General features: G+C 45.6%; 1 protein-coding gene across 6 annotated transcripts in view; it reads left to right on the top strand.

Annotated features, from left to right (window-relative positions):
* Window positions 1-27530, top strand: part of SORCS2 (sortilin related VPS10 domain containing receptor 2) — a 983379-nt gene that overhangs the window by 852963 nt on the left and 102886 nt on the right. For all 6 annotated transcript variants that reach the window (XM_090035537.1, XM_090035536.1, XM_090035535.1 and 3 more), the window contains exon 11: window positions 308-410. In XM_090035537.1, the coding sequence (XP_089891663.1) occupies window positions 308-410 (103 nt within the window). The remainder of the gene's footprint in view (window positions 1-307; window positions 411-27530) is intronic.

The raw sequence follows: 27530 nt of genomic DNA, 5'->3' as shown, positions 1-27530 counted from the left end.
TGCTCAAAGTCTCCAGTTAGTGACTCTATCACAAGTTATTTTATACTATAAGTTCTGGGTCATTTATGGATTTCAGATCTTATTTTTGAGACCACTGAGATATTTATAGTCTGTACAACAGGTTCTTGCTAGATACAGCAGCCTAATTTTTCATTCTAGACTTTTGCTGTGTGAAGTGCAGTCATTCCTCTTTTCAGAAGAACAGCTGTTACTGAATGCTACTTTCTGATCATGCTTTAGTCACCAAAATAGTGGGACTGCTGTTATCAGCTTGTTAAATACTTTCTTCTTCCTCTTATCTGTAAAGCCTGACTGCCATCTTCACCTCCATCTCCGCTGGGCAGACAATCCATATGTGTCAGGAACAGTCCATACCAAGGATACTGCACCAGGGCTCATAATGGGCGCAGGTAAATCCATGTGACACTTTTCCCCTACAACCACTTGCTACTTCTTGCGGATCAATTTTAGTTTTTGAAAAACAATATTGTCTTCATTATATTGAAAATGTTGTCACAATGACCCCACCATGGCAGACAATGGTGACAAACCAATGTAATGGATTTGACTGAATTACTGAGTAAGCAATTATTGATTTTTCTGCTCTATATCCTGCAGGTGCCGTTTCTCCCAAGAGATTTTGTAGCATAATAGATCAGGCACATTGTGTATCTGTATCAAGCATAAATGGTTATCAGTCCCATAGTATATGAGCATACCAGTCTTTAATGTATTTATCTTGACAGTGACTCTGAGAGTTAAGGCAGTAGTACAGTTTATCTCCGTTTCAAGAGTGGGGAACTGAGGCTGAGTGAATTGCCCAGGGTTACACAGGAAATCTATGACAGAACAGGAACTCATCTTGGTTATTCTAAGTCCTAACAGCTAGCTGTTGTTACAACCACTGGCCTGTCCTTTTTTTCTTCATTTTCTGCTAACACTAGTAATCTGATCTAGTATGGAAAATCTTTTGCTCCTTATATATAATGTGCAGCATTCACCATAGAGTATTTATGAACACCTCTTTTCCTAAGGAGGCTGGCTTGAAAGGTGAAGGACTACTGCAGCAGTCTGTTGAGGATCCGTGCATGATCTGTGTTCTTCAATGTGATATATGTTGCATAGCAGTAGCAAGAATTGCCTAACCAAAGTAAAATAAGAGCTCTCCAGACAAATGAAATGAAAAATGTTCAGACAAGTCCATTTAGCTTGTTACCTGTGTTATTCAACAAATCAGGTTCTATCATTCCTGGTTTTTTCTTTTTTCAAGTTATTTAAATGTCAAATTTAAATGATAATATTAGTGTATTTATTATTTTAATTTGTATCTTAGATTATAATTAAACACAAACATACACACATGCAAAATACGTTTTCCTTTCATCATAGAATCATAGAAAATTAAGGTTGGAAGGGATCCCAGCAGGTCATCTAGTCCAAATCCCTGCCCAACTATATGATCCTGACCAAGGCTTTGTCTGCCTGGGTCTTAAAAACCTCCAAGGATGGAGATTCCACAACCTCTCTGGGTAATCTGTTCCAGTGTTTTACTACCCTTCTAGTAAGAAAGTTTTCCTAATATCCAACCTAAACTTCCCTTGCTGCAGCTTGAGACCATTGCTCTTTGTTCCATCATCTACCAGCACTGAGAACAGTCCTAGCTCCATTCTCTTTGGACCGCCCTTGAAGTAGTTGAAGGCTGCACTTAAAACCCCCTCAGTCTTCTCTTCCCCAGACTAAATAAGCCCTGTTCCTTCAGCCTCTCGTCATAAGTCATGTGCCCCAGCCCCTTACCATTTTCTTTGCCCTCTGCCGGACTCTCTCTAATTTGCCTACACACTTTCTGTAGTGGGGAGCCCAAAACTGGACACAGATGTGGCCTCACCAGTACTCAATAGACAGAAAAAATACCTTCCCTTTCAGTTTTCTATCCACCTTACAGTCCATTCATCCAACCCATATTTCTTTAGCTTGCTTGCAAGAACATTGTGGGAGACTGTATCAAAAGCTTCACTAAACTCAAGGTATATCATGTCCACTGCTCTCTCCACACCCAGAGAGCCAGTTATCTCATCATAGAAGGCAATCATGTTGGTCAGGCATGACTTGCCCTTGGTGAATCCATGCTGACTGCTCCCAAATACCATTTTTACCTCCAAATGCTTAGAAATGGGACTGAGGTGAGGCTAACCAGTCTGTAGTTCCCTGATCTTCCTTCTTCTCTTTCTTAAGGATGGGCACTATATTTGCCTTTTTCCAATCATCCAAGACTTCTCCTGATTGCCACAATTATTCAAAGATAATGGCCTGCAGCTCTTCACTCACATCTGCATCTGGCCCTATAGACTTGTACATGTCCAGCTTTTCTAAATAGTCCCTAACTTGTTCTTTTGCCACTGTTGGCTGCTCACCTCCTCCTCAAACTGTGCTGCCTGATGCAGTACTCTGCAGTACCTTGCCTGTGAAGACAGGTAAAACAGGCATTAAGTACTTCAGCCTTTTCTTCATCATCTGTGAGTAGGTTGCCTCCCCCATTCAGTAAGCGACCCGCACTTTTCCTGATCTTTCTCTTGTTGCTGACATGCTTCTAGAAACCCTTTTTGTTACCCTTCATGTCCCTTGCTACCTGCAACTCCAATTACACTGTGGCCTTCCTGATTTCATCCCTGCATGCCTGAGAAATGCTATTATACTCCTCCCTAGTTGTTTGTCCAACCTCCCGCTTCTTGTAAAGTTTCCTTTTTGTGTCTTAGCTCACTGAAGAGTTCTCTGCTAAGCTAAGCTGATCTTCAGCCATACTTCCTAGTTTTCTTGTGCATCAGGGTGCTTTGTTCCTGTGCCTTCAGTAAGGTTTCTTTGAAATACAACCAGCTCTCCTGGACTTCTTACCCACCTCAGACTGGCCCCCTGGGGATCCTGCCCAATCAGTTCCCTGAGTGAGTTAGTCTGTTTTTTTGAAGTCATCACTGAGTTCTGTCTTTACAGACCTTAGGGGAAGATTTGAAACTTTCGGTTATTCTGGTAGACTATAGCGGACATCACTCATCTTTCAAAAATATGGTTTGTCATTAACTTTTTAAATCAGGGCTGTGTAAACTGCAACCCAGCTACTGATTTAAACTTTTTAAATCAGTAGCTGGGTTGCAGCCTGAAGGCTGCATGCAGCTGTTGATGGGTTAACATGCAGCTCTCAGGCTGCAACCCAGCTACTGTTGTCCCTACTTTTCTGGCTGCCTACAGCAGTAGCTGGGGGCTCTGTGCTCCCTCTTCCTCCTTTTGCTTCTGCTGTGGGGCAGAGCAGCAAAGTGTAGTGCAGCTCACAACACTGGGGGAGCCAGCAGCCTGGAGCACCCTTGAGGCATGGTGCCACAGGAGAGAATGGCAGGAGCTGAAGGTGAAATGAGGTGTTGCACTGCATGGGGGAGTGTCTGCCCAGGCATGCATGTGGTACAACTGGGTTGGAGGAGCAGTCCACCTGCATGCACGTGATGGGGTTGGAATATCTTCCTGCATGTCTGGTACAGCAGAGTTTGGGAGTGCCTGTCCACACACACACATGGAGTGTGCAGCCTGGGGGGACCTCTGGTCCCCTCTAGTATGAACCTCTGGCATGCAGCTTGTGAGGCAGCTTTGAAGTTGGACAGCCTTGTTTTAAATTATTCTAAGGCTGCTAATAACTAGTCATCACTAACATCAATGAGAACTTTTCTATTGACTTCAAGGACTTCAAGGACATACAGAGCATATCTCTACCACTTCCACGGGGATTTTTGGGAAGGTTATCCATGAACATACTACCCACTTGGTGCCAGTCACGCATGGTGAAATCAGAAAGGCAGCAATGATTTTGTGATCTTTTCTAAAAGATCCCTGTACTGGAAGCTGCATGCACCATGCAGGGAAAGGACTCAGTTAACTTTGTTTAGGATTTGAATGCATACTGTATGGGTGTTTGGGTCTCCTAAACCCTGTGTATGTGGTGATGAAAGGAGAAATGTTCAGGATTATCTGGTAAAGTTAATATCATCAGTGCATGCTGTTCATCACCAGAAATACCTTACAGCTAATGAGCCTGAATTTCTTCTTGCCTTAACCTCCAATTTGATAAACATATGCAAATCTATAGAAGGTCTGGGTGCTTCAGTGCATATACAAATGAGATTCCCCGGACTATATCATACTCCGAATATGAATCAATAGGAATTTTGCATTTAAATTCAATGGCAACTGAATCAGAACTGTTGAAGGAAGGAATAATTAAAGATGAAAACTAAAGGGAAAACAGAATAAAATTCAACATGGGTTTTCCAAAGGTAGATTATGTCAAATTGATTGGATACCTTTCTTTGAAAAGATACCTGATTTTCTTGGCAAAGAAAATCGAATGCATCGAGACTTCAGTAAAACACTCAGTGACACATGGTCAAGTATTAGTTAAATGAGAGAATCATAGAATGATAGGGTTGGGAGGGACCTCAAGGGTCATCTAATCCAGCCCCCTGCACAGACATAGGATGCACTATTCCTAAACCATCCCAGGCATGTACTTATTCAGCTTCTTTTTGAAGGCTGGATAGGTACATCCCTCTAATGAAGGAGATTCCACATGTTTCTTAAGCAGCTTGTTCCATTGTCCACTGTTCTTACAGTTAGGACATTTTTCCTGAGATTTAGTCTAAATCTGCTTTTCTTCAGTTTAAACTCATCTCGTTATGTGCTACCCTCTTTGGCAAATAAAAACAATTTAACTCTGTGTTTTTTATGGCAAACATTCAAATATTTTAAAATGGCTAGCATGTTCCTGTCTATTTTCTTTTTTTCCCCTCCAGACTATATATATGTATTTCCTTCACCTTTTCTCATATGGCTTGAATTTGTCATCTTTGTTTGCCTTTGGATTTTCTGCAGTTCCCTTAAATTCTTTTAAACTGCAGTGTCCAAAACTAGACATACTAGTTCAGCTGAGGCTTAATCAGCATCGCATAGATTGGTACTATCACCCCATACCTTACTTACAATGCTTCTGTTAATGCAACCCAATGCTGCATTTGCTTGATTTGTGACGATGTCACATTGCTGACCCATATTGAGTTTGTCACCTATCATACCCCTCACATACTTCTCAGCAGTGCTTTTGCAAGCCGGTTTTCACCCATGACCTCCCCATTGTAGAAATTGTTAGGTGTTACAAGAATTGTTAGGTAGTGAAGAAACTGCTCAGAGGGAACACAAAAATGTAATGTTGAAATGCAGTGTTGAAAATGGAAATATCAGGCTGGAAGGAGGTTACTTAGGGATCTGCCTCTGAGTTAATATTTTCATAGTTAATCAAAGACTGTGGTGCTGGTGTCATCAGGAAGGCTTTGGCTTCCATGACCACAGCCCGCCTTTTGGTGAGAAAGGAAATGAATTACTGGGAAGGAACAGCCTCCAATTCTCTCCACTGGGGAGGAGGCTCTTCTCAGCCAGCCTGGCTGACCTGCTCCACCGGGCTTTAAACTAATCCCACCGGGGGATGGGGGGACTACTGCCACTGCTGGCCCACTGAGCAACCGTTGCAAAGCCAGCAGACCAAGGCACTTAAGGGAGCCCACCCTTGCCCCAGCCCTGGAATGAACTGTAGGCAAGGCAAGGGCCCCCAAAGGGACACTTGCATGCCTGTACACAAATGCCAGGAGCTTGGGGAGCAAACAGGAGGAACTTGTCCTCCTGCTAAACTCAAATAACTATGATGTCATAGGGATAATGGAGACCTGGTGGGACTCCACTCATGACTGGGCCACAAGTATAGATGGCTATACCCTGTACAGGAGGGATTGAGTAGACAAAAGGGACGGGGGCATAGCTCTCAATGTCGTGGAAAGCTATGCATCCCTGCAAGCTGACATTGGCTCCCACGGTGGACTTGAGACCCTTTGGATTAAAATTTGTGGACAACACGGCACAGGGGATACTATGGTGGGAGTATGCTACAGACCCCCTACCCAGGGTCAAGACCTTGACCAGGAGTTTGCCAGCGAATTGGTTGAGGCCATGCGCTACCGGTGTATGGTTGTCATGGGAGACTTTAACTACCCAGACATCTCATGGGAGAAGCACTCAGCCAAATCTGAGCGGGTGCAAATTTTCTCTCATGAGTAAATGACCTGTATCTGATGCAGAAAGTCTGTGGGCCAATGAGAGGCAAAGCGCTGCTCGACCCGGTACTAGCAACTGAGGACAACCTAATTAGCGACCTAGTGATTGAAGGGAAGCTGGGTGACAGTGACCATGAGCTGATAACCTTCACCATCTGCTGTAAAGCTGGCAGGTCAGTCAGCAATACAGAAGTCCTCAACTTCAAGAAAGTTGACTTTGACAAGCTCAGGAGGCTCGTCAGTGAGGCCCTAAAGGGCCACAACCCAAAGGGGAAGGGAGTTCAGGATGAGTGGTAGCTCCTCAAGGGAGCGATCCTGGATGCGCAAGAAAAGTCTATCCCATCTCAAAGGAAAGGCAGCAAAAGGGCACAGCAGCCCCCTTGGCTCTCCAGGGAACTAGCAGACCTCCTGCATCTTAAAAGAAAGACCTACAAAGGGTGGAGGACTGGAGCCACCACCAAGGTGGAACCACCACCAAGGAGGAATACTCTGCTCTGGTCTGCACCTGCAGAGAGCAAACCAGGAAAGCCAAGGCTGCAATGGAACTCCAGCTAGCTACAAGTATCAAGGACAATAAAAAGTCCTTTTTTAGACATGTGGAGAGCTGAAGGAAAAGCAAGGGCTACATTGGACCCCTGCTAAACCAGATGGGACAACTGACAATCAATGCCCAGGAAAAAGCAAACTTGCTAAATGGGTATTTTGCATGAGTTTTTCACCAGTCCCATGTGACAACCCTGCCCACTGCAGGACAGGGAGGCCTGGGTGAAGGAGATTCCTTAACACTTATCAAAGCTGACCTTGTAAAGGAACACCTTGACCTTCAAGTTAGCTGGCCCTGATGGTTTACACCCAAGGGTACTTAAAGAGCTGGTAGGCATCATAGCTCAGCCCCTGGCATGGATCTTTGAGAACTCCTGGTGCTCTGGAGAAGTGCCCAATGATTGAAAGAAGGCTAATGTGGTGCCTATCTTCAAGAAAGGGAGGAAAGTAGATCCGGCAAACTACAGACCCATCAGCCTGACCTCTGTCCTGGGGAAGGTCTTGAAAAAGATTATCAAAGAGGCCATCCTATACAGTCTAGCTGATGGCAATATTCTGAGGGATAGCCAGCACAGGTTTGTTGCAGGTAGGTTGTGCTTGACAAATCTCATTTCCTTTTATGACCAGGTAACCTATCACCTGGACAAGGGGGAAGAAATTGATGTCATATATCTTGACTTTAAAAAAAGCCTTTGATCTGGTATCCCAGGATCACCTCTTGGCAAAACTGGTTCACTGCGGCCTCAACCTCACCACGATCCATTGGCTGGGGAATTGGCTCTGCGGCAGGACCCAGAGGGATGACAAGGTGGTGGTTGATGGAAGTCAATTTTCGTGGTGCCCTGTGACCAGTGGGGTCCCTCAGGGCTCTGTCTTAGGGCCATTACTTTTTAACATCTTCATCAATGATGTAGACCATGGTGTCAGAAGTGGGCTGGCCAAGTTTGCTAATGACACCAAACTCCGGGGTAAAGCATCCACACCTGAAGACAGGAGGGTGATCCAGGCAGATCTTGACAGGCTCGTGAAATGGGTGGATGAGAACCTGATGGTGTTTAACACTGAAAAATACAAGGTTCTCCACTTTGGGAGGAAAAACCTGCAGCATACTTATAGGCTTGGTAGTGCTACACTGGTTAGCATTACAGATGAAAGGGACTTGGGCGTCATGATTGACCACAAGATGAACATGAGCCTTCAGTGTGATGCTGTGGCTAGTAAAGTGAGCAAAATGCTGGCTTGCATCCATAGATGCTTCTCAATCAAATCCCGGGATGTCATTCTCCAATTATACTCGGCCTTGGTGGGGCCGCAGCTGGAGTACTGTGTCCAATTTTGGGTTCCATAATTCAAAAAGGATGTGGAGAAGCTTGAGAGAGTCCAGAGGAGAGCCACGTGCATGATCAGAGGTCAGGAAAACAGACCTTATGACGAGAGGCTGAGAGCCATGGGACTCTTCAGCCTGGAAAAGCACAGGCTCAGGGGCGATCTGATGGCCATCTATAAGTTTATTAGGGGTGTTCACTAAGATCTGGGGGACCGTCTGTTCACCAGAGTGCCCCAAGGGATGACAAGGTTGAACGGTCACAAACTCCTTTGCGACCGTTTCAGGCCGGATATAAGGAAGAACTTCTTTACTGTCCGAGCACCCCGAGGTTTGGAATAGACTTCCGCCAGAGGTGATTCAAGCACCCGCTTTGAATGCCTTCAAGACACTTTTGGATGCTTATCTTGCTGGGATCCTATGATCTCTGCTGACTTCCTGCCCGTGGGCAGGGAGATGCACTCGATGATCCTCCAGGGTTCCTTCCAGCCCGAATGTCTAGGAAATCTAGGAAATCATTAATGATGTTACCACAATATATGAAGTATGCTAATGAAATCTGACATTGACAAAAAGTTGGGAGGCTGTGAACAGAGCAGAGAATTGGAATATTGTATTGAAAGAATGAGGATACTTTGTGGGCAGAAATAATAGCCATGGAATAGGCAAGGATGATAATAGCAAAGGGATGAAATTCAGTAGTTCAGAAGGGTATTCCTTTAGAGAGAATTTTTTCAATTAACTGGTTGGAAATAACAGATAAAAGCCTGGGCCTGTTAGTTGATCATGGAGTTACTGTGAGTCACCAAAGTGTTGCAGCCATGGAAAATGCAAATGCAATCCTAGGATGTTCAAGGTGAGGGATTTAAAAGAAAGAAGGCGGGGAGAGTGGGTGGAGCATAAATTGTCCATGAGTAAGTTTAGCAACTTTCTTCAAATATTCTGCCCAATAATCAAGAGTAAAGAAATTCTGGAAAAGCTTTCCAACAGGAGTACTGGGGGAAAGAAATCTAACTAGCTTTCAAAGGAAGCCTAATTAGTTTACGAAAGGGAAGAGATGCTGTAGTTGCATGTGATAGCCAGGAGATAGACTTGCTGAATCAGAAGGTCACTTCCTGTCCTCGATAACTGTGTTGTTAAAAGGGTTCTTATGCTCGCAAATTACAGTGCTGAGAATGTTAAACTGTAACTTTAATTTAAAATAATATGTACAATAAAAAGAGAACAGCATTAACACTTAAAATATTTCAGAAATGTGCAATGGTGGGATATTAAAACTGCATCATTTTAAGCTATAGCATTTAGGAATGAATGTTCCACTCTATTAAAGATACATAAATAGTTCTCAGAAATAAATATTTTATCTTATGAATATATATAAATTGTACAGACATAATATTAAGTTTCATAGCAGCATATTAAAGTGTTCTTTTAAATAACTAATCTGCATCTTTTAAGGAATGTAATAGGATTTTGCATTTACATTTGATTTTACTGCATTTTAATCTTGGCAACAGCTTCTTTCTTCCATGGTATAAACTATGCAAAGTGTGTCAATTGATATGTAAATTTTTACTTTAAACATATGAGGAGTTTTTCTATGAAAAAATGTTAAAAGAAGTGTAAATTCTCAAATTCCCATTTACTGTCAATTCCGTGCTCAGCCTCCTTTCCAGATGTCAAATAAAACAAATAGTAAATGTTGCACACTTGCACAACTGAGGAAGTTAATTAAAAATATACTGAGTAGTTCAGTTGCTGTGCAAAAGGGTCAAATTATTTTTTGTCATCTCTGGCCCCAGTATGTTGCACACATTATGATAAATTTTATACCTTCCTGCCTGGAAGTTGCATGTTATGATACCATCGCAAAAAGTTAAAAAAACAGGGAACTCTTAAGTTTTCTTATGCACATAGATGTTGGAAGCCCCTAAATGTTTTCACAAATTTCTCCATCACCTACTGTCAGATCATGATCCCCAGGCAAAACCCCCTTTAAATTAGTGAAACTGTATTTTCAAATTACCAAAGAAAATCCATTTGTTTAACCTATAATACTTTAATGATATTGTTCTAGAATGTGGTTGCATCTACATGAGATGTTTACTGCGGTGCTGACTAATTTACTACTTGTAAATACAAGTGCTACACTGCTGTGGAGTTTTTTTGTACGTAACAATGCACGTGTAGACACACTGACCCTGCTGGCTGGGGCATGACAGTGCTTCAGTGCAGAGGCTGCATGCCATCTAGCCCTGTGGTGAAGCACCCTCATGCCCCAGCCAGCCCCTTCATAGCACCGGGCTCCACATGCTTAGCATGAGTAAATTTCACAGACCTGATGCCATGATCTTCAAACACCTGTTTCTTCAGGCATCCAAAGGCTGCACTTGCACATTTGAGGCAACATTGGATTTCTTTGTGGATATCTGCAAGAGATGGCTTTCAAGGTACAGGAAATACTCCGGTGTTCTCCAGAGTTTCACCATGGATCTGGATTACTGGAGCTGTTCATTAGGAGCTTGTTGGTGGAGAACCTAAGTCTTCTGAATGTTAAGTGTCAGTACTATTTTCTTCTGTGCCTCAGTAAAGATGTTGAAGATTGCCTGAAGGTCTGATTCTGAGTGAATTCACACTACAGCATCATCAGCGTACTGGAGCTCAATGATTGAGGTTGGGGTTATCTTGATTTTGGCTCAGAGTCAGCTGAAACAGCTTACCAATGTCTTTTACTTGGAGTTCGTGTAATTTTGCCAAGTAAAAAAGGCTTCCACTTATGATGAATCAACTCTTGGATCTCCCAGTTGTTCTCATAGAATCATAGACAATTAGGGTTGGAAGGGACCTCAGGAGGTCATTTAATCCAACCTCCTGCTCAAAGCAGGCCCATGCCCAACTATGTCATCCCAAGGCTTTTTTTACCCAGGTCTCCAAGGATGGATATTACACAATCTTTCTGGGTAACCTATTTCAGTGTTTTATTACCCTCCTAGTGAGAGAGTTTTCTGGTGAGAGAGATTCATGGACCTCCTGAATCTGAAAACAGAAGCTTATAAGGGATTGAAGTCAGGAACTACCACTAATGAAGATTACACAGCACTGGCCCGGACCTGTATGGAGCAGACCAGGAAAACCAAGACTGAAACTGAACTCAAACAGGCTATGGGAATCATGGCCAACAGAAGGCCCTTCTTCAAATATGTGGGAAACCAGAAAAAAAAAGGGCAACATTGAACTCTTGCTGAATCAAATGGTGCAGCTGACAACCAACACCCAGAAAATACTAGAGCAGAAGTTCTCAAACTGTGGTCCATGGACCACCACTGGTCTGCAAGCTCCATTCAGGTGGTCCACAGAAAGGTGACCTAAAGCTAAAGTTGACAAATATTTCAACCAACTTCCCAGAACTTTGATAAAAAAAGCAGGCACATTCATTGCATTAGAAAGGTAAAACTACTGATATTAAAATATGAGTTGTATGCTTTGATTTGTAGAACAAAAAAAGTTTATTAAGTGATTCGCCAAGATCCTCAGCAATTTTCAGGTAGTACGCAAAAAAAAAAAGTTTGAGAACCACTGTGCTAGAGAATAGGCTGGCAATTCAGGCTGACCTAGACAGACTTGCAAAGTGGTGGATCAAAACCTGATGACATTCAACACAGAGAAATGTATGATGCTCCACCTTGGGAGAAAAACCCCACATCATACATATTCGGCAGTGCTACACTCGCTAGAACCATGACTGAAAGAGACTTGTGGGTCATGATTGACTACAAGATGAACATGAACCACCAATGCGATGCTGCAGCCAGCAAAGCAAATAAAACTCTGGCTCGCATCTACCAATGCATCTCAAGCAAGACTCAAGAAGTCATCCTCCCACTTTACTCAGCCTTGGTGAGGTCACTGCTGGAGTACTGCACCCAATTCTGGGCCTCACACTTTAGAAAGGATGTGGAGAAGCTCGAGAGAGTCCAGAGGATAGCCATGCACATGATTAGAGGTCAAGAGAACTGGCCTTATGAGGAGAGACTGAGAGGCATGGGACTCGTCAGCCTGGAGAAGAAAAGGCTCAGGGGTGACTTGGTGGCAACCTATCAGTATATAAGGAGTGTGCATTAGAAATTGGGAGAACATCTGTTCACCAGGGCACCCCAGGGGAAGACGAGGTCTAACGGTCACAAACTTCTGGAAAACCATTTTAGACTGGACATAAGGAAAAACTTCTTTACTGTCCAAGTCTCCAGAGTCTGGAATAGACTCCCCTCAAAAGTTGTGCAAGCACCTACTACCTTTAAGAAATGCTTGGATGCTTATCTTGCTGGAGTGATCTGACCCCAGCTGGCTTCCTGCCCCTTGGGCAGGGGTTTGGATCCAATGATCTTGTGAGGTCCTTTCCAGCCCTAATGTCTATGAAATCTATGAAGTTGTTCCTAATATATAATCTGAACTTCCCTTGCTGCAACTTGAGACCATTGCTCCTTGTTCTGTCATCTGCCACAACTGAGAATACTCTATTTCCATCCTCCTTGGAAACACCCTTCGGGTAGTTGAAGGCTTCTATTTAGTCCCCTCTAGGTCTTTTCTTCTCCAAACTAAATAAGCCCAGTTCCCTCAGTATCTCCTCAGAAGTCATGTGCCCCAGCCCCTGAACCATTTTTGTTGCCCTCTGCTGGACTGTCTCCAATTTGTCCAAATCCTTTCTGTAGTGGGTGGCCCCAAAATGAACACAGTACTCCAGATGTGGCCTCACCAGTGCCCAATAGAGGGGAATAATCACTTCCCTTGATCTTCTGGCAATGCTCCTACCAATGCAGCTCAGTATGCTGTTAGTCTTCTTGGCAACAAGGGTACACTGTTGGGTCTATTCAGTTTATTGTGCACTGTAACTCCCAGGTCCTTTTCTGCAGAACTGCTGCTTAGCCAGTTGGTCCCCAGCCTGTACCAGTGCATGGGATTGTTCTATCTTAAGTGCAGGACTGATTAAATCTCATTAGATTTCTTTTGGTCTAATCGTCCAATTTGTCTTAGTCTCTCTGCTTGTAGGGAGGCAGTTAGACAGGCCAAAGCTACCATGGAGCTGAGGATGGCAACCCAAGTAAAAGACAATAAGAAATTGTTTTTTAGATATATAGGGAGTAAAAGGAAGGCCCAGGGAGGAATAGGACCCCTGCTAAATGGGCAGAAACAATTGGTGACGGACAGAGGGGACAAGGCTGAACTCCTCAACGAGTTCTTTGCCTCAGTGTTCCTAAGTGAGAGGCATGACAAGTCTCTCACTGGGAGTGTAGGGAGGCAGCAGCAAGGCACCAGACTTCCATGCGTGGACCCTGAGGTGGTGCAGGGTCACTTGGAGGAACTGGATGCCTTTAAGTCGGCAGGCCCGGATGAGCTCCATCCGAGGGTACTGAAGGCACTGGCCGACATCATTGCAGAGCCACTGGCGGGAATATTTGAATGCTCGTGGCGCACGGGTCAAGTCCCGGAGGACTGGAAAAGGGCCAATGTGGTTCCCATTTTCAAGAAGGGGAGGAAGGAGGACCCGGGGTAACTATAGGCCAGTCAGTCTCACCTCCATCCTTGGCAAAATCTTTGAGAAAATCATCAAGGCTCACATTTGTGAGAGCCTGGCAGGACAAATTATGCTGAGGGGAAACCAGCACGGGTTCGTGGCAGGTAGATCGTGCCTGACCAATCTAGTCTCTTTTTATGACCAGGTCACAAAACGCCTCGACGCAGGAGGAGGGGTGGATGTCGTATACTTGGACTTCAGGAAGGCCTTTGATACGGTATCCCACCCCATACTGGTGAACAAGTTAAGGGGCTGTGACTTGGATGACTGCACAGTCCGGTGGGTGGAGAATTGGCTGGAGGGTCGAACCCAGAGAGTTGTGGTGGATGGGTCGGTTTCGACCTGGAAGAGTGTGGGCAGTGGGGTCCCACAGGGCTCGGTGCTTGGACCGATACTCTTTAATGTCTTCATCAGCGACTTGGATGAGGGGGTGAAATGTACTCTGTCCAAGTTTGCAGATGACACTAAGCTATGGGGCGAAGTGGACACGCCGGAGGGCAGGGAACAGCTGCAAGCAGACCTGGACAGGTTAGACAAGTGGGCAGAAAACAACAGAATGCAGTTCAACAAGGAGAAATGCAAAGTGCTGCATCTAGGGAGGAAAAATGTCCAGCACACCTACAGCCTAGGAAATGACCTGCTGGGTGGCACGGAAGTGGAAAGGGATCTTGGAGTCCTAGTGGACTCCAAGATGAACATGAGTCGGCAGTGTGACGAAACCATCAGAAAAGCCAATGGCACTTTATCGTGCATCAGCAGATGCATGACAAATAGGTCCAAGGAGGTGATACTTCCCCTCTATCGGGCGCTGGTCAGACCGCAGCTGGAGTACTGCGTGCAATTCTGGGCGCCGCACTTCAAGAAGGATGCGGATAACCTGGAGAGGGTCCAGAGAAGGGCCACTCGTATGGTTAAGGGCCTGCAGGCCAAGCCCTACGAGGAGAGATTAGAGAAACTGGACCTTTTCAGCCTCCGCAAGAGAAGGTTGAGAGGCGACCTGGTGGCTGCCTATAAGTTCGTCAGGGGGGCACAGAAGGGAATTGGTGAGTATTTATTCACCAAGGCGCCCCCGGGGGTTACAAGAAATAATGGCCACAAGCTAGAGGAGAGCAGATTTAGATTGGATATTAGGAGGAACTTCTTCACAGTTCGAGTGGCCAAGGTCTGGAACAGGCTCCCAAGGGAGGTGGTGCTCTCCCCTACCCTGGGGGTATTCAAGAGAAGGTTGGATGTGTATCTAGCTGGGGTAATGTAGGCCCAGCACTCTTTCCTGCTTATGCAGGGGGTCGGACTCGATGATCTATTGAGCCTAATCTTACCCTCCAACATATTTGCTGCTTTCCCTAGCTTGGTGTCGTCTGCAAACTTGCTGCAGGTGTACTCTGTGCCATCTTCCAGGTCACTGATGAAGATCATAGAATCATAGCAGTCGGGTCAGAAGGGACCTTGTAGATCTTCAAGTCTGACCCCCTGCCTGGGCAGGAGAAAAACTGGGCTCAAATGACTCCAGCCAAGTAGGCATCAAACCTCTTCTTAAAGACCCCCAGGGTAGGAGCCAGCATTACTTCCCTTGGAAGTTAGCCATCCTGACTGTGCAGTAATTCTTATGGATGTCTAATCTAAACCTACTCTCCCACAACTTATGGCCGTTATTCTTTGTTATGCCGGGGGCGGTAGGGGAAACAGTGTCTCCCCCAAACCCTTCTGGTCCCCCCTAGTGAATTTATAGACAGTCACCAGGTCTCCCCTCAGCCTTCTCTTGTGAAGGCTGAACAGGTTCAGGTCTGGCAGTCTCTCATTGAAGGGTCTGCCCTGTTGTCCCTAGATCATGAGGGTGGCCCTCCTCTGGACCCTCTCAATGTTGTCCACATCCCTCCTGAAGTGGGGTGCACAGAACTGGACACAGTACTCCAGCTATGGCCTGACCAGTGTCACATAGATGGGGAGGATCACCTCCTTGGCCCTACTTGAGATGCACCTGTGGATGCACGACAAGGTCCTGTTAGCCCTGCCAGTTGTGACCTCCCATTGTCAGCCCATGTTCATCTTGGAGTCAGTAATGACTCCAATATCCCTTTCTGCCTCCGTGCTCTCAAGAAGGGCATTCCCATCTTATAAGTGTGCCGCTGGTTACTACTGCCCAAGTGCAGCACCTTTGTCAGTATTGAAACGCATCCTGTTTTTGTTAGCCCACCCCTGTAACCTATCCAGGTCTTGCTGCAGTCTTTCCCTCCCTACTAGCGTGCTCACCTCACCCCAAATTTTGCGAATTTAAACAGGTTGCTTTCCACACTGTCATCCAAAGAGATTGAACAACACGGGCCCAAGGACTGAGCCCTGGGGGACTCCGCTGCCCACTGCTCCCCAGGTCGAATATGACCCATTCACCACCACCCACTGAGTACGACCCTTCAGCCAATCTGCAATCCGTCTGACTGTGTAGGCATCAATGCCACAGTTGCCTAGTATTTTAATGAGGATGGGGTGGGAGACGGTGTCAAAGGCCTTGCTGAAGTCTAGAAAGACTACATCCACAGCAACACCTGCATCCAATGCTTTTGTGACCTGATCATAAAAGGCAATCAGGTTGGTGTGACATGACCTGCCCCTAATGAAACTGTGCTGGTTGCCCTTGAGCATCATCCCTGAAGCCAGCCCATCGCAGATGTGCTCCTTGATGATCTTCTCAAAGAGTTTCCCTAGGATTGAGGTAAGACTGACAGGCCTATAGTTGCCCAGGTCCTCCCTCCTCCCTTTTTTAAAGATGGGGACCACGTTGGCTATCTTCCAATCATCTGGCACCTGGCCCGAGCACCACGAGCGCTTGTAAAGCCGTGCCAAAGGCCCTGCAATAACCCTTGCCAGCTCTCTCAACATCCTGGGGTGGAGAGCATCTGGACCCGCTGATTTGAACATGTCCAGCCCTTCCAGAAGCTCTCTAACCCAGTGCTCCTCAACCTGAGGTCTGGAGGCGTTCCCCTTGAGTCCGTCTTGCATCACGGTGGGGAAGTCCCGGTCCCTGCCCAAGAAAATGGAGGTGAAGAATTGGTTAAAGAGGTTTGCTTTCTCCTCTGGCGCAACCACCAGATTGCCCAGAGGATCTTGCAGGGGCCCCACATTTCCCGGTGCTTTCTTCAACCTCCCTGTATATTTGAAAAAGGATTTTTTATTATCTTTGTTCTTGTCCGCCATAGCTTTCCTGACAGCCCCCCTACAGGCCCAAGCAGAGGAGGTATACTCCTCTTTGGAGATAGCACCCCCCTTCCACCGGTTGTACACCGCCTTTTTGGCAATCAGGCATTCCCGGACACCCTTGGTGAGCCAGGGGGGCTTTCGGGCACACCTTGCTTCTTGTTGGGATATTAACCAAAACTGGCCCCAGGACTGACCCCTGGGGCACTCTGCTTGATACTGGCTGCCAACTAGTCTTGGTGTTTCCTAATGGAAAATTCAGGTGTCTCTTCACAGGCACTGATGATGGTGGCCTTGAGAGTACCTCACACGCCGCTGACTTTGTGCCATTGTTGTTGATTGGAATTTACCAGTTTTTCTTTGAGGTACTGGTAGAAGTCTCACTTGCTTGGATCCTTGAGTCCTTCAATGTTGATTTTTCCATCAGCATTGCCTCTGCTGCAGCCATCATTTGGGAGCCAGTTTAAATGACATAACTGAGTAGATCAGTCCAGCAATCATCAACTCCTAGCATAGCTTGGGTGATGCTGACATCTTTGCGATCTTGGGCACAAACAGTGATACAGTTAGTTGGGTACCAATGCTTAGATCATGGGTATTGCCATGATGTCTTGTGCCTGTTTTTCTGGTGAAACAGGGAGTTTGTGATGGTGAGCCCATGTTCCGTGTATTTGGTCAAGAAGAGGATGCCATTGGAGTTGACCTTTCCTACCCCTTCCTTGCCAATGTTTCTGTTCCAGAGGTTTGAGTCCCTTCCAACTCTGGCATTGAAGTCACCAAGACGAATAAGTATGTCTCCCTCCAGAACATCAAAAAATTTGGTCATGGTTGGCATGAAATTCCTCCTTGGTTTAATCGGTGGCATCAAGAATCAGGGCTTGTGCACTGATGAGAGTAGCATATTGTCTCCCTACCAGTTTAAGATGGAGAGTCATTAGGTGCTCATTAATTCCGACAGACAACTCATTGTGTTGGTTTATGAGTTCATTCTTAATGTCAAAACCAACTCTGTGAAGTTTGCATTCTCTTTTCTGTTTACCTTTCCAGAAAAAGGTATACCTATCTCCATGTTCTTTGAGCTGCCCATCTCCTGCTCACCAGGTCTCTCTCAGTGTAGCTACATTGAAGTTGTGTTGCCTGAGTTCTTGGGCCATAATTGCAGTGCTCTGGGCTTTCACTATTGGGGTTGTCCACTAGGGTCCTGATGTTCCAGGTCCCAAAATTGATGGTGTGTCTTCACTGGTAATTTGACTGCAGTAAGGGTGGTCCTACTGGATGTGGTTATCCAGTCAGGAAGAAATACAGAATGCTATGTTAGATAGGCTAAGTTCAGGGCACCTTTTCTAGCCCCCTTCCTATCTGGGGTAAGCAAAGCAGATCCTGGAGAGGGCTGCTCAGTCACCATTACAGTTGTTGAATCACATTCCTGTCTCAGCCAAGTGCTAGGCAACCTACCTGTAATTACCACCTTCATGCCAGTTCATGACTAGGAGTTTCCAGACCTCACAATCCTCCTCCCATTACCATTAGCTGATCACCAGAGGGTTTGAGGAGTGCTCTGGAAAAGGTCTTTTTATGGAAGATGCCTGTGAGAGACTTTTATCATGGAGAAGCTGCTGCACATCGGCTTCCACACAGCTCTTGACAGAACAGGACTTTGATCCAATGGCAAGGAGACCAAGACAACTAGGAATCTCTTTCCACTGCAGCTCTTATTTGCCTTTACAGCCATTGAGATTCGAACATCTTCTGCCTGCGTCACTGTTGAGGACTTGTAGACCGATGGATGGAGGCTGGGCAGGCTTATTATAGTGGCAACCTGTACTTGCCATGTCACAGCATCATCAAGGGTTATATGTGGTTCTTCAGGAGGGAAAGCATTATCATCTTCTGTCCTCACCACATTCTGGTGGTGCTGCTACTTAGTCAATGACTGTGTATTCCTCAGAATTACCCCTGTTTATTTCACAGGTAACCTTCGTTTCACTATCTGCCACCTGTGGATGTGCTGGGTAGCAGCACAGCTCTGCCTCTGAACTTATAGTCACAAGCTTGTATGAAAGAACCCCATTATAGCTGTGTACATGCATTGTAGTCAGCAAGTCTTAAAATGTAATAGTGATTACATATACAAATAATTGTGATTGAACCAGGGCAATTGGAAGTGCAATGTGAAAAATAATATGAGAAATAGAGACAGACTCATCAGGCTGAGTTGAAAGAAGACTGGTGTAAATGGGAGTCATGGAAGGAGAGGGAGTAGCAGGTGATCTGGTGGGAAAAATATTGTGCACTGGGGCAGATTTGTGCAGAGCCTATATAAAGGCCAGGACAAATTTTAAACACTGGTGAAGAGAGTAAAGGAAGGAATTGATAAGGGAAATAGATCGGGGAGTGGGTAAGGACCGTGAACTTCTTGGTGGCATTTTGAACTGCTACAGGAGAGGTCAGTGTATGCTTGTGAATCTTTTATTGAATGTTTCAGATGATAGCTCTTCAGTATATTCTCAGTTGTGCTGCTGGGATTTATAAACTCTTTTACCTCAACCTTCTTTCCCATGTGTTAGCTTCTAGTCCTGAGGCAGTTCATAGTCTGGCTGTTTCTCACCTTCTGTGCCACTCAACTCCATTGTGCGTTATGCACATCTGTTGCTGCTGTCTCTTGATAACTACACTTATTGTGCATATGCTTCACTCAAAGTTGGACTCAGATGGGTAGCAGGTAAAATCTGAATTAACTGTTAGGTGTCTATGTATAATTTGTTGCTCTCTTTCTTTCTTTCTTCTTTCAGTTTCATTAATTTCAACTTGCTCAGTTAATTCCACACACCTTGCCATTACTGCAGACTCGTTTATATAGATGAATACTGGTAGGCATGCTTCTGGTATTAGACTCTGGGGAGTTTAGTGTAATTTAGTGTAGTATTGTCATGTAGCTGTAGAAATGACTAAAACATAAATCAAGTGTGTAAAATTCCCATAAAAATGCTAGATTAACAAAACTGATCCAAAAAGGTGAACAGTACAGTTGGTAACTATCATATTTCCTATATGTACCCTATGTGTGTGCCTCTCAACCCTGAAATGGAGAGGACCTATTTTAAAGGCAAGAGGGTATTACATTCTTTAATGCAAAACCTAGCCTCTCTACCAAGCCTGTCATCAAGAAAGTTGGGGGGGGGGGGGTTGACAGAAAGACATTTCTATCCAGTTCATTTCATTCAGGGGTTTGCTTCCAATGGTTACTGATCCTTAGTATGCAGTAAACTTTCCTTTATCCAAGACATTTTACAACTGAATAGACTTACTAGTAAGAGAAAAACAGATGAGAGCATTTTAGAATTTTTAGCAATTAGTTAACCAAAGGTAGGGATGAATTATCAAATTGTAACAAGTTTAATGGGGGTAGTAACTTACTAATGACATCTACAGGAGATGCTGACCACACAGTCATTACTGTGCAGTCATTTAGTAGTTGTATAAATAGGTAGTAAATGACTGTGTAGTAACTAAATGACTGTGTAGCACCCGAGTCCACAGTCAGATGGATTGAAAATTGGCTGAGGGATTGTACTCAGAGAGTAGTGGTGGACGGGTCATTTTTGACCTGGAGGAAAGTGGGCAGTGGGGTTCCCCAGGGCTCAGTCCTTGGGTCCGCACTGTTCAATTTTTTTATTAGCAACTTGGACGACGGGCTGAAGAGCAGCCTGTTTAAATTCACAGACAACACCAAGATTTGGGGTGAGGTGGGCACGCTAGAAGGGAAGGACAGATTACAGCAGGACCTGGACAGGTTACAGGGGTGGGCAAATGAAAGTAGGATGGATTCAATACTGACAAGTGCAAGGTGCTGCACTTGGGCAGTAGGAACCAGCAGCATACCTATATGTTGGGGAACTCCTTTCTCAAAAGCATGTTGGCAGAAAGAGATCTTGGAGTCATTATTGCACAGATGCATCACAAGCGGGGCCAAGGTGATACTCCCCATCTATGCGGCACTGGTCAGGCTGCAGTTGGAGTACTGCATCCAGTTCTGGGCGCTGCACTTCAAGAGGGATGTGGACGGCATTGTGAGGGTCCAAAGAAGAGCCATTCGCATGATCCAGGGACAGCAGGGCAGACCCTATGAGGAGAGGCTACGGGACCTTAACTTGTTCAGCCTTCACAAGAGAAGACTGAGGGGGGACCTGGTGGCTGTCTATACACTTACTAGGGGGGACCAGAAGGGTTTGGGAGAGACCTTGTTCCCCCAAGCGCCTCCCGGTGTAACAAGGAATAACAGCCATAAGTTGCTAGAGAGTAGGTATTCAAGGGCACTACTTTACAGGGTGGCTAGGATCTGGAACCAACTTCCAAGGAAAGTGGTGCTGGCTCCTACCCTGGGGGTCTTAAGAGGAGGCTTGATGTTTACCTCACTGGGGTCATTTGAGCCCAGTTTTCTCTCCTGCCAAGGGCAGGGCGTTGGACTAGCAGATCTACAAGATCCCTTCTGACCCTACGTCTATGAATCAATGAACCTGCTGTGCAGTAGTGCTGATGAATGGCTTTTTTTGTGACGCTGACTGCACAGTAACCTGAGACTACTGCTCAGTAGCATTGCATCATGGTTTCTGCCATGTAACGCTTCTGCACAGTAGTTTCAAGCTACTATGCAGTCAGCATCTCATGTAGAAGCAGCCACTGGATAGTAGATGACAAACTAATTCACTATTAGGGTTGTGCAAAACAGCACCGTTACATTAGAACTGTTCTTTTGCTGTTTTGACAAGACAGCGTTTTGTTTCAACATTTCGTTTTGAAGCACTGTTCTAACTTTCGCTGAAATTGTTTTGCTGTTTCAACGCTGTTTTGACGTTTTGCCCATAGGCTTTAATGGGGAATCATGAATATGCCTATAACTTTTGCATTTCTTGTCTGATTTGGATGAGAATTGTAGGGATGGTAGCCCCTCCAGAGGGCATGAAGCCTGCCAAGTTTCAAGGAGATAGGTGCTGGGATTTCCGGGAACTTGCACCTCAAGTTGCTGACAAGCAAAAGTCATGTGACTTGCGGGCAGCAGCAGCCTCCTGTCATCCTGCACTCAGATCTGGGGGCCCACACCTCCAGGAGGGCTGTGGGGTAGAGCTCAGCCTGGTGGCAGGTGGTGGAGCACAGCCCTGGCTTTCCCCCACCTCCCACCACGGGGCTGCACTCTGAGCGCCTCCGCCAGCCCCACGGAGCTCAGCCTGGCAGTGGGAGGCAGCACGCAGCCCTGGCTCGCCTCCGCCTCATGCCTCCAGGCTGTGCTCTGAGCAGGTCCGCCAACCCCACGGAGATCAGCCCGGTGGTGGGAGGTGGTGGGAGAGCTGCTTGGAGCAGAGCACTGGCCAGTAGCTCTCCCCCACCTCCTGCCACCAGGCTCAGATCCATTGGGCTGGCAAAATAGCTTGGAGTGCATCCCGGTGGCGGGAGGCACAGGAGAGCCAGGGCTGCGCTCTGACCAGCTCCGCCAGTCCCATGGAGTTCAGCTCAGTGGCGGGAGGCAGGGGAGAGCCAGGGCTGGACCCCAAGCAGCGCCACCAGCCCCACAGAGCTGAGCCTAATGGCAGGAGGTGGGGGAGAGCCACTGGCCAGGGCTGTGCTCTGAGTGGCTTGGCTCTCCCCCACCTCCTGCCACCGGCTTGAGCTCTGTGGGGCTGGTGGAGTCGCTTGAAACACAGTCTGGTGGCGGGAGGCAGGGGAGAGCCAGTGAAAGAGCCTCTTGGAGCACAGCCCTGGCCAGGGGTTCTCCCTTGCCTCCTGCCATTAGGCTCAGCTCTGTGGGGCTAGCGGAGCTGCTCAGAGTGCAGCCATGGCTGTCCCCCGCCTCCCACCCCTGGACTGCTTTGAAACTCGAAACGTTTTAAAATGTTCGACATGTTTTGAAACTTTTGAAACATTTCAAGTGCCCTCATTTCGTTTTGAAGCTGCTTTGAAGCTTTCTGTTTCATTTCAGTTTCACTGTTTTGAGCTCAAAAAGTGTTGAAACAACTTTGAAACGAAACACTTAGCCAAATTTCTCAGAGCCCTATTCGCTATCTGTCTACTTTTCTTTCACAGTAAGTAAAAGCTGGACTGGGGCAACCTAGTCCTTTTTTAATCTGGTGCAAGATGCCTTAGTTTAGCTTTTTACTTACTGCAGGGTAAAAGTGGGCAGATGGACTGTTAGGGGTAAATGCTGTTTCACTTTGTGGGCCTTTTTGGCTTGTATAGAGCCTGTTAACTAGAGGCAGGAGTATGCATGTGCCTACTGAGCATGCTCAGTAAGGCTGTGCTCTGGCTGGGCAGGTATAGAGCAAGATAAGATCATCCAGGTAGGTGCATATATATGGCTGAATAAATCCCAAAATTTTAGTTGCAGAAAAAACATTATTAACAGGTTTTAGACTCCAGGGAGAGGGAGAAGTTAGGAAGAGGAAAAGGAGAGTCCTTCTCCATTTTACTTCAGCCCAGATACTCACAGTGTAATCCTGTTTGTTCACAAGGCAAAACAGAATCCCATCCCTGCCTAACTGCCAAGACTTGCAGTTATGTGGCTGTGTATGTGCCATTAAAGCACATAAAGTATAGTAGGGTTTAGCCCGTACTGTGAAGCACTAACGCAGTACAATACGTGTAGCAGCAAGTTCCTCATCCCCTGTTAAATCACTGACGTTTGATTATTTTTTCATAAGAGAATCTATAGAGGGGAGATTTAGTGGACCAAGAGCAAGACAACATGGTATTGTACAAAAATGGAAAGAGATTGTCTCAGCCCACATTATTTAAATGTACATGTTGGAAAGGTAAAGCCAGAACCATGAGAGCACAGAATGTAACGTTGTGGAAAAGTATTAGATGTAGTATTGGATGTAGTCAGTGTAGTAAAAATGGTGCAGAGGTCTAGGAAAGGAAGAACACAAGAGGGAGAGGCATATTTAGGAGAGCAGGGGGAATCCCAGGCAGACAGGAGAACAGTCTGTGGAATAGTGGGAGAGTCTTACTGTGAAGAATAATGGGCTGGGGGTGGGAGTTGAAATTCCCAGTAATACAAGCATGGGCAAACTGTGAAAAGCAAAAAGTGAGAATTGCACAGTCCCTGAAGCCACCCAGCCCTCCGTATCATTCAAATTGTTGTATTTACAATTGATTTTGTGTACCCCATGCTGATTTTGTTTCCCCGCACGTAGTGCATGCAGTGCTGTTAATGTTGTGTTTTAATTTTATTTTCTTTATTTTACATCGGATGATAAAGATGTTGCATGTTATTCTGGATACACAGTCACTTAAAAAGAGTGGTCAGAAAGTATGTTTTCTGATTTACTAATTCAATACTATGTTCTTTTCTGCTAAGTTTTGTAAATCTGTGGTATTCTCCAACTTTGTGTCAACATCTCTATGATTTCCTGTTTGAGTTTGTCAGAAATATTTCAAATCAAGTCTTTCATGGAAATCTACCATGAAGACCTCAAAAACATTTAGTTAGAAAAGATATCTCACATCTGAAATGGAATTCCTGATCAATGCCACAGGCCCCTCCTTCTCCCTCCCCTTGCTCTCCAGGCACAGATCCAAGTCCTTCCTCTGCTTGGTTCAGAATGACTTAAACCTCAGTCTTCCATAGCCCAGGTGAGGACCCTGTGCATTGTCCCCAGCAAGGCCTAGGGCAAGTTGCTTAAATCTTGAGAAAACTGTTTCATCCTCTGCGGTATTCCTGCTTATATGTAGGTCACTGACAGGTGGTGAAGCATTCCTAGCTGGTACTAACTTATAACTGAGTTCCATAGAGGCTTCAGATCTTGTTTCTCTATGCTTCCATTTTCACATGGCTTTTAGGCTTCATAGCGATCGTCAACTACAGGAGAGCCTGCACCACGCTCTAGATAACCAGCACCTCTGTGTTTATGGGGGGAACTGCATCTGAAGTCAGATCTCAACTTTTGAGTTCAGGCTGTCTCTTTAGATAGTATGTATGACTAAACAGTGTTCAGCTATGTATTTTTCTGCCTAAAAGACGACAAATACAGTAGGTGTCAATGCTACTGTAACCAAAAGACTAGAGTGCTATAATTTTTGAAGGTCTCTAAACAACATAAGACAAAAACTGAATACATTTCCATACTAATTTGAACATCCATTTTTAGACAGCTGGTCAGATGTTTCTTTTCTGCACAGTGTTGATGATGCACATGCCGTTTGTTGCGTCATGTCTGACGCTGATTTCACTCAATTCTTTTTTGTAAAACTGAAACAGATGTTTAAATAGGAACAAAGAACCTTTTTGTGTAACTATTTAATTGCCCTCCATGACTGGGCAGCCTTGGACTGATCAGTTGGCAACATTTTGACTGCAAACCTCCAGCATATGAAGCATCTCTGTGCAGTTCTAGGTGGACTATCTTTGAGGGTGCTTATGAGAGCAGGAAAGGAAAATGAGGGCTACATGCTTCCCATTGTTGTGGGTCTGCAGGCCTTGGCACATGGGACAAGTACTGCACAGTGTCTGGGGCCACTATTCAGTCCCATTGTGGGAAGGGGGACATTCTTGCACTCTGGGGCCTGCACACGAGTCCTACAAACACTTCTTCCATACAAAAGTTGATGGATTGGGCTTTTTGCTGATAAAGTGAATGCATAGGCAGGGGAGCAATTACCTTTTGAAGCACTGGATATAACCACTTCCAGACAAAATATACTAGGACTAGCTCCAGAAAAAATATCTTATTCTGGAGAATTTTAGAATCCTATCTAACCTGTAATTAGGGTTAAGTAATGTAGAGCTAAACTATTAAAAAAACAACCACTTATAATCTTAGTATTTTAAATGGAACATACATTTGAGCAGTGTGTTCCATCAGTCTTTCAAGTCTCTTTCCTCATTAATACACTGTATCTATGTTAATATGTTTTGATGACTTAAACATCTATCTATATAATGTCCAAGTGAAATTTCATAATATTATCCTAATCTCATGTTTCTTCCCTTAAGAGGAACTTTTATCTATTTTCTCCTAACAATCATGCATACCATATATATATGGCAAAATCTCTGAAAGGGTATAGCCTCAAAGAAATATCAAGCTTTGACTGTACCTTCTTAGAATACTATAAACTGAGTGGCAGTTTAACAATTTGCTTTTTGAAATACAACTTGTTAAAAGATAGAGATCTATGCATTTTGAATTGTATCTAGTGAGATCTTATACCACAAGTTCATTCCAAAACTCCTGTTCGCTTGGCAGAAATATGGAGTCTACTGCTCTTCGGTATTTATTGTCAAAATATTCAGTAGTCTAAGGATGTTAGAGCATCACTCAGCAGGGATCAACAGTGATCCTAAGAACATCATTCAACAGTGAGGATCTAGTCAGGGAACTCATGGAGGGACTGGATGTATTTAAATCAGCTGGTCCGGACAATTTCCACCCCAGGGTGCTGAGGGAATTAGCTGAGGTCATTGCGGGACCCTGGCACGGCTTTACGAGTGCTCGTGGTGCTCTGGTGTGGTACCAGAGGACTGGAAGAGGGCCAATGTTGTTCCCATCTTCAAAAAAGGGAGGAAGGAGGACCTGGGAAACTATAGTCCAGTTAGTCTTACCTCAACCCTGGGCAAGCTTTTTGAGAGAATTATCCTGGCACATGTCCATGAGGGGCCAGCAGGGGAGGTTATGCTTAGGGGCAACCAACACGGGTTCATTAGAAGCAGGTCCTGTCAGACCAACCTGGTGGCCTTCTACAACCAGGTCACCAAATCCTTAGATGCGGGGGTAGCAGTGGACGTGGTCTTCCTGGACTTTCGGAAGGCCTTCAACACTGTTTCTCACCCCGTTCTCATTAAAAAACCAGGGGACTGTGGTGTTGACACCTACACAGTCAAATGGGTCACCAGCTGGCTGGAGGGCTGCACCCAGAGAATGGTGGTGGATGGGTCATTTTCAACCTGGAGGGATGTAGGCAGTGAGGTCCCCCAGGGCTCGGTCCTCGGGCCTGCACTGTTCAACATCTTCATCAGTGACTCTGACGAGGGGGTAAAAAGCACCCTGTTCAAATTTGCTGATGACACTAAGATGTGGGGGGAAGTGGGCATGCTGGAAGGGAAGGATAGCTGCAATCGGACCTGGACAGGTTATAGGGGTGGGCGGATGAGAACAGGATGGGATTCAACACTGACAAGTGCAAAGTGATGCGCCTGGGGAGGAACAACCAGCACCATACCTACAGGCTGGGAAACTCCCTTCTCATCAGTGCAGAGGCAGAAAAAGATCTTGGAATCATTTTTGGCAAGATGAACATGAGCCAGCAGTCTAGGGATGCAGTCAGAAGGCCAACCACACTTTGTCATGAATCCACAGATGCATCTCAAGCAGGTCCAGGGAGGTGATCCTCCCCCTCTATGCGGCACTGGTCAAGCCACAGTTGGAGTACTGCATCCAGTTCTGGGTGCCGCACTTCAAAAGGGATGTAGACAACATGGAGAGGGTCCAGAGGAAGGCCACTTGCATGATCAGGGGGCAGCAAGGCAGACCCTACGAGGAGACGCTACGGGACCGGAACCTGTTCAGCCTCCAAAAGAGAAGGCTGAGGGGGGATCTAGTGGCCTGTTACAAACTAGTCAGAGGGGACCAGCAGGCATTGGGAGAGTTCCTGCTTCCCTGAGCACTACCAGGAGTGACCAGGAATAACGGTCACAAGCTGGCAGAGGGTAAATTCAGATTAGACATCAGGAGGCACTACTTCACGGTCATGGCGGCTAGGATCTGGAACC

The sequence above is a fragment of the Crocodylus siamensis genome, chromosome 2 (genome assembly GCF_052110815.1).
Source record: "Crocodylus siamensis isolate JL-2025a chromosome 2, ASM5211081v1, whole genome shotgun sequence".
Lineage (NCBI taxonomy): Eukaryota > Metazoa > Chordata > Crocodylia > Crocodylidae > Crocodylus > Crocodylus siamensis.
The sequence above is the reverse complement of the archived record's forward strand: the minus strand, read 5'-3'. Positions and strand labels throughout refer to the sequence as shown.